The sequence below is a fragment of the Echiichthys vipera genome, assembly GCF_963691815.1.
Source record: "Echiichthys vipera genome assembly, chromosome: 10".
Taxonomy (NCBI): domain Eukaryota; kingdom Metazoa; phylum Chordata; class Actinopteri; order Perciformes; family Trachinidae; genus Echiichthys; species Echiichthys vipera.
The window spans coordinates 30,526,078-30,536,123 of NC_139835.1; the positions used below are offsets into that span (position 1 = coordinate 30,526,078).

Genomic DNA, 10,046 nt, shown 5'->3' on the forward strand with positions numbered 1-10,046 from the left:
TAAGTTGTAATATTTTTGACACATTTCTTTAGTATTTTTGTGATAATCAGGAGGTGAATCTGGTTTTTTTACATTTATCTGACAATTAAACTAAAAACATGAACAACTGAAGCTGATTTAGAGAAACAAGTTTTAATATTTAGAGAAAAGGTCTTAACATGTAATAAAGTTGTAACCTTCAGAGGAACGTGTTTTCAGCAGCACAGTAAATCACTAAAATATAAAAGTTGATTAAAAATGGCGACCATGTTTTCAGCTTTAGCAACCAAAAGCTGCTGCCATGGTAACCACCCTGGCAACCGCTGTTACCACGGTCAGTGTTGAGCCCTGCTTCAACTTTTACTACACGAAAAAAGTTTATTCATGCAAATGAACGACACTCACCAGAGTCATGGATTTTTAATCTTTTAATATTCAAAAATACTTCAGTTTTGGCTTCTGGGTCCATGAAGGGTCAGGACCAGCTCCTGGACCCGCTCCAGGACCCGCTCCTGGACCGGCTCCTGGACCCGCTCCTGGACCGGCTCCTGGACCGGCTCCTGGACCGGCTCCTGGACCCGCTTCTGGACCCGCACACGTCTGTAAATGAACTCTGCAGAGAGGAAAAGCTACGTCACGGCTGCAGGAGCAGTCAGCAGGGCCTCACACTACACACAGCCGTCCTCCACAAACAAAATAATAAGAATAATAAAAGAGCACGGGGGCAGAGGGACCCCGAGCCACGTGCAAAATCATGGAAATGCCTCAAAGTCCTTTAGAGGGTCTAGAGTCCAGGGTCTAGAGTCCAGAGACCAGGGTCTAGAGTCCAGGATCTACAGTCCAGAGACAAGAGACCAGAGACTAGAGTCCAGAGACAAGAGACCAGACTCCAGGGTCTAGTCCAGAGCCCAGAGTCCAAAGCCCAGGGTCTAGAGTCCAGGGTCTAGAGTCCAGAGACCAGGGTCTAGAGTCCAGGGTCTAGTCCAGAGACCAGGGTCTAGAGTCCAGAGCCCAGAGTCCAAAGCCCAGGGTCTAGAGTCTAGGGTCTAGAGTCCAAAGCCCAGGGTCTAGAGTCCAGGGTCTAGAGTCCAGAGACCAGAGACCAGGGTCTAGTGTCCAGGATCCAGCTTCCAGAGCCCAGAGTCCAGGGTCTAGAGACCAGAGACTCGACTCCAGGGTCCGGAGACCATAGACCAGAGTCCAGGGTCCAGAGTCCAGCAGCAGATACAGGGCCAGCCCGCTCCTCTCCCTCCCCCCTGTGCACCTGATGATGCGTTCAAGTTCTCTTTTCTGTCTCTTTTTGGTTTTTTAAAGATCCCGCAGCGCTGCGGCGGAAACCGCTCCAGCGGACCGGAAACGCTGCTGTTACCGCTTCTTCTTCTGTTTCAGGGACTTCCTCCTCTTCAGGATCATCTCGTACAGTTTGTCCATGCCCTCGTGAAGCCCCTCGCCTATGATGGCGCACGCGGGTTGGATGTGATAGGTGGTGGAGGGGGTGAGCTCGTGCAGAGCCAGCTGCTTCTCGATATCCGCCACCGGGAGCGACTTGGGCAGGTCCTGTTTGTTGGCGATGACCAGCAGCGGCGTGCCCTGGTTCTCCGCGAACTTGGTGACTTTGTGCAGTTCGGTTTTGGCCTCCTCCAGCCGGTCCACGTCCACGGAGTCCACCACGTAGATGATGCCGTCGGTGCACCGGCTGTAGGACTTCCACAGGGGCCGCAGCTTCTCCTGGCCCCCCACGTCCCAGAAATGACAGCTGATGCCCTTCGCGGTGCCGTTACTCAGCCGGATCTTCTCCGTGTTGAACCCGATGGTCGGCACCGTGTTGACAAACTCGTTAAATTTGAGTCTGTACAGGACCGTGGTCTTCCCCGCGGAGTCCAGCCCCAGCATCACGATGTGGAGGGACTGGAAGGCGGAGATGTTGGAGAAGCTGTTGCCCATGTCTGCGTCTCTTCTCTCCCCTGCAGCAGGAGAGGGAGTGTTTTTTTAATCCAGACTTCAAAAACGAAACAGCTCCGGTGCTCAGATCCAGAGCATTAATCCCCGGGTGGAGAGTGCGCAGGCCCCGGTGCGCTCTGGATGCCCGATCGGCCCTCAGAAGCAGCAGCGGCAGCGGCGGCGGCTGCGGCGGGGGACGCGGTGCGCCTCGGCAGGACGCAGCGCGCCGTTCATTAGTATTCTCCTCACGCACTCACATCCATCTGGACACGGAGACGCTCCACGGTCACCGGGCTCCTCCGGGACCGTGCGGGTCACACACACACCTTCCCCAGCCCTGAAGAACCCCCTTAATCCAGCCTCTGCAGGATCAAACAGTCCCCTCTGGAGCTGCTCCTCTCCGGCTGGTGTCTGCGCCCCCGCTGCTCTGCTGCTGGTCGTACCGGAGAAAATCCCCGTGCACCGGCTGCTGTCCTGTCGGTCTGTGCAGCTGCTCTCTCTCCCTCCCCTCTCTCTCTGTCTCTCCCTCTCTCTCTGTGGCGAGGAGGAACAAAACAAGACCGCAAAACAAGAGGCGGCCCCGCTTCGCTCCACCCCGCAGGGACCTGTGCCAATGAGGCGGCGCGTCCTCAAACACCGGGGCGGAGTTCACGCCACAGATTTCACCTCAATCTGATTTCATCTCAATCTGATTTCATCTCAATCTGATTTCATCTCAATCTGATTTCCTCTCAAATCTGATCTTTATTAGAGTTCCTGTCTGAACCGACACAGCACAACTGTCAGGGGCCTTTGGTGGTTTTTATCATGACCTTTACCTGTAAATATTACGTGTTTTTCTCTAAATATTACGACTTTTCCTGTAAATATTATACTTTTCTGTAAATATGTGTTTTTATCGAATTATTGTGACTTTTTTCTGTTAATGCTAAGTGTTTTTTTCTAAGTATTATGAATTTTCACGTTGATATTGCGTGTTTTTCTCTAAATGTTATGACTTTCTCTAAATATTACGACTATTTTTCTCCAAATATTATGACTTTTCCCCGGAAATATTGTGTTTTTTCTTCTTAACATTGTGACTTTTTTCCCTAAATACCATCACCTTTTTTCTTTAAATATTCTAACTATTTTCTGCGAATACTAGTGACTTTTTCACGTAAATATTGTGTTTTTTTCTCTTAATATTGTGACTTTTTTCCTCTAAACATCATCACTTTTTTAATTAAATATCATGACTATTTTCTGTAAATACTAGTGACTTTTTCACGTAAATATTGCGTGTTTTTACCTCTTAATATTATGACATTTTTCTTTAAATATGCCGACTTAAAAAAAAAAAATGACAACCACACAAACACACAATGCACTTTCAGGAGAGAGCAGAATAAATGACATGAACAAAAACAAGAACACGACACAAACTGAAGGATTATAACATGACACAGCAGTAAACACAGCACCAAAGGGTGAATCAGGACACAACAAGAAGAAATAAAGGATAAAGTGAATAATAAAGTGATTTATCAGGGAAGGATCCACTAATATCATGGAATATTTCCTTATAAGGACAATTATAAGTAAATTAGAGCCTTATATTTAATATTACATCTTTAAGAGAGAAATCAGAGTGTAAAAGATAAATTCACACACACTGGGATCTGCCCTGAGACTCCTCCCACACGCATGCGCGTTAGAACAACAACAAAACGCGTCACACAAGCGCGTGCTAGCAGTTAGCATTAGCAGCAACAGCCGAAAATAAACTCTGTGGTGGATAAAAGTTAATGTTACTCACAGGTTGTGTTCAGCAGGAAACTCTCCACACGTTTAATCCACTTTCACGATGTTTGAGGCGCGGATTTAACCGTCAGGAGCAAGAAGCTGACGCCGAGCTACGAACGAACTACATCTCCCAGAGGCCTCCGCCTGGTTTCTCTCGTGCGACGTGATGACGTTTGTAGTCTATTAGCCGCTTGTTAGCAACAGCCGTTTTAAAAGACACGTACACGCTTCGGAATCCACAACTGACGTTTTAACTCACGTATTTTATCGCGTAGAACAAAATGTTGTAAATATATTTAATCTTTTTTAACCTCAAACCTTTTTTAAGGCGTTAAATCAAAGCTCCATTCAAAAGTAACTGGCTTAGAGGCGAACAAGGCTGCTGTCAATCATATCCGCGGAACATCCAATCACAACAAGCCGAGGCAACGACAGTTAGCCAATCACAGTGCAGGAGGGCGGGACAAGGCGGAACACTGTTGATCTGCGCATGCGTAATGAAGTTTGATGTGGAAAACAATAAATGCGGAAATAAATAAATAAATGAATAAATAAATAAATGATTAAATTAATGCTGAAATACATGAATAAATAAATACATGCAGAAATAATGAAATACATGAATTAATTAATACTGAAATAAATAATTACAAAAAATAAATGTTTAAATAAATAAAATAATAAATGAATGCCTTACATTGTTACATTTCTACATTTTTGTTCACCTTCATTTCATTATTTCTGTATTTCTGTGTCTACATGTTATTGAGGGAGCAGGTCCTGTTTATTCATGCTTTTATTCATTTATTTAATTATTCCTGTATTTATTTTTAAATTTTCATTAAAGCATTCATTTATTTATTCTATATTCATTTAATTATCCCTGTATTTTTTTTTTTTTATTAAAGCATTTATTTATTTAATTATTCCTGTATTTATTTACATGTTTATTTCAGCACTCATTCATTTATTTATTCCTGTATTTATTTAAGTGTTCCTGTATTTATTTACATGTTTATTTCTGCATGTATTGATTGTCACCAACCCAGTGTTCATCTGCAGACGTGATGAGTCGTGGGCGCCATCTTCTGGTGCACGCGAGGAAACAACGTTTTTATTTATTATTAATTATTTCAGATGTGTTTTAGGGGCATTTTGGAAACAATCTTTACAATAAAAAAGTGGATAAAAACATGAATAATGAGCCTTTTTCTCTGTTCTCATGTTTCTCACAACAAAACTAATAAATTAATTAGATTCCTATAATAGATTGAATTGATTTCAGACACATGTATCAGAATAAAACCATAAATAATCACTGCACAAATCCACAGTGGGTAAAACTCACGCACACAATTTTTCCAATGTTTCAAAAAGTGAGAATTATAATATTTATTCATCTTTATTTCACTGAACCAAAGATCAGATGGGAGGAAATGAAACTATTAAATAGTTTTTTGACAATAAAGAGATGAAAAATAGGATCATACTGATAATAAAGAGTCAAATCCAATATAATAACTGAATTAGACCTGAAACCATAACTGTGATACTGAATATTTCACTTCTGCTTGAACTGAATCAAGTTTCTGCTCCTTCTTCATCTTTATAAAGAAATATATAATATAAATAAACTTTGTTCACTTTTAATTTTGAAATAAATAAAAACACATGGAAAACACTGGTTCCTTCAGAGGCGTGGGTCTGTTTGTGTAAACGTGAGATTTTACTGCACAACATGATTTAATAAAACATCTCTAGATTTGAACATTTCATTCAAACATTACAGAAAAGGTGTCACACAGAAATGTTGCAGCGAGCACAAGAACAGGACTGTTTTTAATCATTTTGTGTTCATTTTTAGTGACTTTGCCTTTATTTTAGGTCTTTTTGTGTCTATTTTAGTAATTTTGTGTCTTTCTTTTGTATATTTAAAGAACCATTTCAGACACCAGTGATGTCTTAAAGGTTTGACTCACTTTACCCAACACAAAGTGTTTTAGTGTCTTTTTTTAGGCTCTTTTATTTATTCACATTTCCTCTGCTTTGTAATGGACAATAAAGTTTCTGTGATTCTGAAATCATTTGTGTTAAAGTCACTGACGTCACAGTTTCACGGTGACGTCAGTCACTTTGATGTTTCACCTGTAACCATTAAATTATTAACACTTTTCTGTGTTTATGTGTTTTTATCTGAACTGCAGCAAAGTCGAGGTTTGAAGCCGCGTGAAGAGGAAGTAAAGGAACAGCTTTCAGAATAAAAGAGCACTTTTCAGAATAAAAGAGCAGCTTTCAGAATAAAAGAGCACTTTTCAGAATAAAAGAGCAGTTTTCAGAATAAAAGAGCAGCTTTCAGAATAAAAGAGCCCTTTTCAGAATAAAAGAGCACTTTTCAGAATAAAAGAGCACTTTTCAGAATAAAAGAGCACTTTTCAGAATAAAAGAGCAGCTTTCAAAATAAAAGAGCACTTTTCAGAATAAAAGAGCACTTTTCAGAATAACAGAGCAGCTTTCAGAATAAAAGAGTAGTTTTCAGAGTAAAAGAGCACTTTTCAGAATAAAAGAGCAGCTTTCAGAATAAAAGAGCAGCTTTCAGAATAAAAGAGCAGCTTTCAGAATAAAAGAGCACTTTTCAGAATAAAAGAGCAGTTTTCAGAATAAAAGAGCAGCTTTCAGAATAAAAGAGCAGTTTTCAGAATAAAAGAGCACTTTTCAGAATAAAAGAGCACTTTTCAGAATAAAAGAGCAGCTTTCAGAATAAAAGAGCACTTTTCAGAATAAAAGAGCACTTTTCAGAATAAAAGAGCACTTTTCAGAATAAGAGAGCAGCTTTCAGAATAAAAGAGCAGCTTTCAGAATAAAAGAGCACTTTTCAGAATAAAAGAGCACTTTTCAGAATAAAAGAGCAGCTTTCAGAATAAAAGAGCAGCTTTCAGAATAAAAGAGCACTTTTCAGAATAAAAGAGCACTTTTCAGAATAAAAGAGAGCACTTTTCAGAATAAAAGAGCACTTCTCAGAATAAAAGAGCACTTTTCAGAATAAAAGAGAGCACTTTTCAGAATAAAAGAGAGCACTTTTCAGAATAAAAGAGAGCACTTTTCAGAATAAAAGGGCACTTTTCAGAATAAAAGAGAGCACTTTTCAGAATAAAAGAGCACTTCTCAGAATAAAAGAGCACTTTTCAGAATAAAAGAGAGCACTTTTCAGAATAAAAGGGCACTTTTCAGAATAAAAGAGCAGCTTTCAGAATAAAAGAGTCAAAGTCCTGAGTTCTGGATTGAAATGTTCCTCACATTGAAACAGGAGCATCTGCAGTTCTGCTTTCATCCACCAGAGGGCACACTGGTCACACACACACACACACAGAACCAGAGGAAAGACACACACACACACACACACACACACACACACACACACACACACACACACACACACACACACACACACACACACGCACACACACACACACACACACACACACACACACACACACACACACACACACACACACACACACACACACACACACACACTGAGCCACACACACACACACACAGAACCAGAGGAAAGACACACACACACACACACACAAAAACAGACACACACACACACACACACACAAAAACAGACACACAGACACAAACACACACACACTGAGCCACACACACACACAAAAACAGACACACAAACACAAACACACACACACTGAGCCACACACACACACACAAACACACAAAAACAGACACACACACACACACACACACTTCCGTCACCTTTAGACTAAACGTAACTTCAAAATCTTTGAAAACATCCCGAACACACGAGTGACTCATGGTGTCGTCATGGTGTCGTCATGGTGACGAGAGTCGGCCATTTTTGATCAGGGTTCACATCAGTCTGGTCTCTGAGCCGGGGGCTGATGAGGACTTCACAGTGAGATCTGCTCCGTCTCACACATTCACACACGTTCAGAACGACTCCAGAGTGTTTTCTGAAAGTGTTTTCATCTCCAGCTCTGACGGAGACGCCGCGGAAACTGTTCTGCAGCAAAGACGAGTGACGCAACGCAGGCCCGCGCCTGTGAAACCACGTTCAGGGACTCCAGGGCGGTCAGGGCCGTCAGGGCCACCAGGGCGGAGCTCGCACTCCATCAGGGAGTCACGTCTTCACAACGCAGACAGAGGCTATCCCAGCTTGCACTACGGCCACGCACGTACCCTGAGCCAACGGGCCCGTGGGCACAGACCTGTCAGAGCCCCCCCACCCCCCCAAAAAACACACACACACACAAACACACACTCTGTCTACAGCAACAAGACTCCCACATTCAAAGAGTCGACACTTAGTCCTTTTGTTTCTCTGTGTCGACATTTTACCTCCATTTTTAGTCATTTTGCATCTTTATGTGGTGGTTTTGCATCTATTTTTAGTCATTTTGCATCTTTTTGTGGTGGTTTTGGATCTATTTTTAGTCATTTTGCATCTTTTTGTGGTGGTTTTGCATCTATTTTGAGTCATTTTGCATCTTTTTATGGTGGTTTTGCATCTATTTTTACTCATTTTGCATCTTTTTGTGGTGGTTTTGCATCTATTTTTAGTCATTTTGCTTCTTTTTGAGGTTGAACGTCCACCAAAGAAACCCAGGAAGAACAAAACTATTCTGCTTCTTGAATGTTTGAATGTTCAAAGAAATAAAACTCTCCGTGTTGTTTTCCAGCCTGCAGGTGGATCATTGTTGTTCTCCAGGCTGATAAAGCTCTGAGCCTCGTCCTAATGGCTCCTTCTGCCGCTGCTGGGAGATAAAAGCACGGCTGCGTGCCTGCAGCAGTCTGTGTGCAGGCGTAATGGAAGCTGACAGCACTGGTGCACCTCCCTGAAGAAAGTGGACTCTAGAAGCCCTTCAGATAAAACGAGAGCTGCGGCCGCGTGCTTCATCTCAACTAAAGTGCTTCTGATGGAAGAGCGGGGCACACACACACACACACACACACACACACACACACACACACACACACACACACACACACACACACACACACACACACACACACACACACACACACACACACACACACACACACACACACACACACACACACACACACACACACACACACAGGAATATCTGATGTGTCCCACCATGCTTCACTTCAGGCTGATCAGAGATACGAGAGCTCTGCAGGAAGGAGTCCGCAGCACGTGTGCACTTCCTGTTCTTTACTCATGGTCAGAAGTTTGAGCAGCAGGGGAAGAAGAATCTGGATGTTTTATTTAAGTAAAAGTTAAAACACTACGCTGTAACAATTCTCTGTTAGAGGTCAAAATATTATCAGCGAGATATTCTTTAAGTCATTTTGCAGAATTAATGTGGTCATCACTTCAATGGTGCAGCTGTAAAGGTGGAGTTAATTATTGTATGTACTGTTATTTATATAATGTTAGTCATTTTGCATCTTTTTTTAGTCATTTTGCATCTTTTTGTGCTGGTTTTGCATCTATTTTTAGTCATTTTGCATCTTTTTGTGGTGGTTTTCCATCTATTTTTAGTCATTTTGCATCTTTTTGTGCTGGTTTTGCATCTATTTTTAGTCATTTTGCATCTTTTTGTGGTAGTTTTGCATCTATTTTTAGTCATTTTGCATCTTTTTGTGGTGGTTTTCCATCTATTTTTGGTCATTTTGCATCTTTTTGTGGTGGTTTTCCATCTATTTTTAGTCATTTTGCATCTTTTTGTGGTGGTTTTCCATCTATTTTTAGTCATTTTGCATCTTTTTGTGCTGGTTTTGCATCTATTTTTAGTCATTTTGCATCTTTTTGTGGTAGTTTTGCATCTATTTTTAGTAATTTTGCATCTTTTTGTGGTGGTTTTCCATCTATTTTTGGTCATTTTGCATCTTTTTGTGGTGGTTTTCCATCTATTTTTAGTCATTTTGCATCTTTTTGTGGTGGTTTTGCATCTATTTTGAGTCATTTTGCATCTTTTTGTGGTGGTTTTGCATCTATTTTTAGTCATTTTGCATCTTTTTGTGCTGGTTTTGCATCTATTTTTAGTCATTTTGCATCTTTTTGTGCTGGTTTTGCATCTATTTTTAGTCATTTTGCATCTTTTTGTGCTGGTTTTGCATCTATTTTTAGTCATTTTGCATCTTTTTGTGGTGGTTTTGCATCTATTTTTAGTCATTTTGCATCTTTTTGTGCTGGTTTTGCATCTATTTTTACTCATTTTGCATCTTTTTGTGGTGGTTGTTATATTAAAAAACTGTCTCCATGGATTATTTTGATGTATGAAAGTGCAGAAAAAGACCCTGGGATTATTTTACGCTGGAATTACACTTTAAAT

General features: G+C 41.3%; 1 protein-coding gene across 1 annotated transcript; it reads right to left on the reverse strand.

Moving 5' to 3' along the window:
• Nucleotides 1-408: 408 nt before the first annotated feature.
• On the reverse strand, nt 409-2,433 carry LOC310952702 (ADP-ribosylation factor-like protein 4C). The gene has a single exon (XM_083921381.1). It carries the CDS (start codon nt 1,921-1,923, stop codon nt 1,345-1,347), a length of 579 nt encoding a protein of 192 aa, XP_083777507.1. The 5' UTR covers nt 1,924-2,433; the 3' UTR covers nt 409-1,344.
• Between the last annotated feature and the right edge of the window lie 7,613 nt (nt 2,434-10,046).

Coding starts and splice junctions, on each gene's coding strand:
- LOC310952702 (XM_083921381.1), bottom strand. CDS start 1,923: ATGGGCAACAGCTTCTCCAACATCTCCGCCTTCCAGTCCCTCCACATC.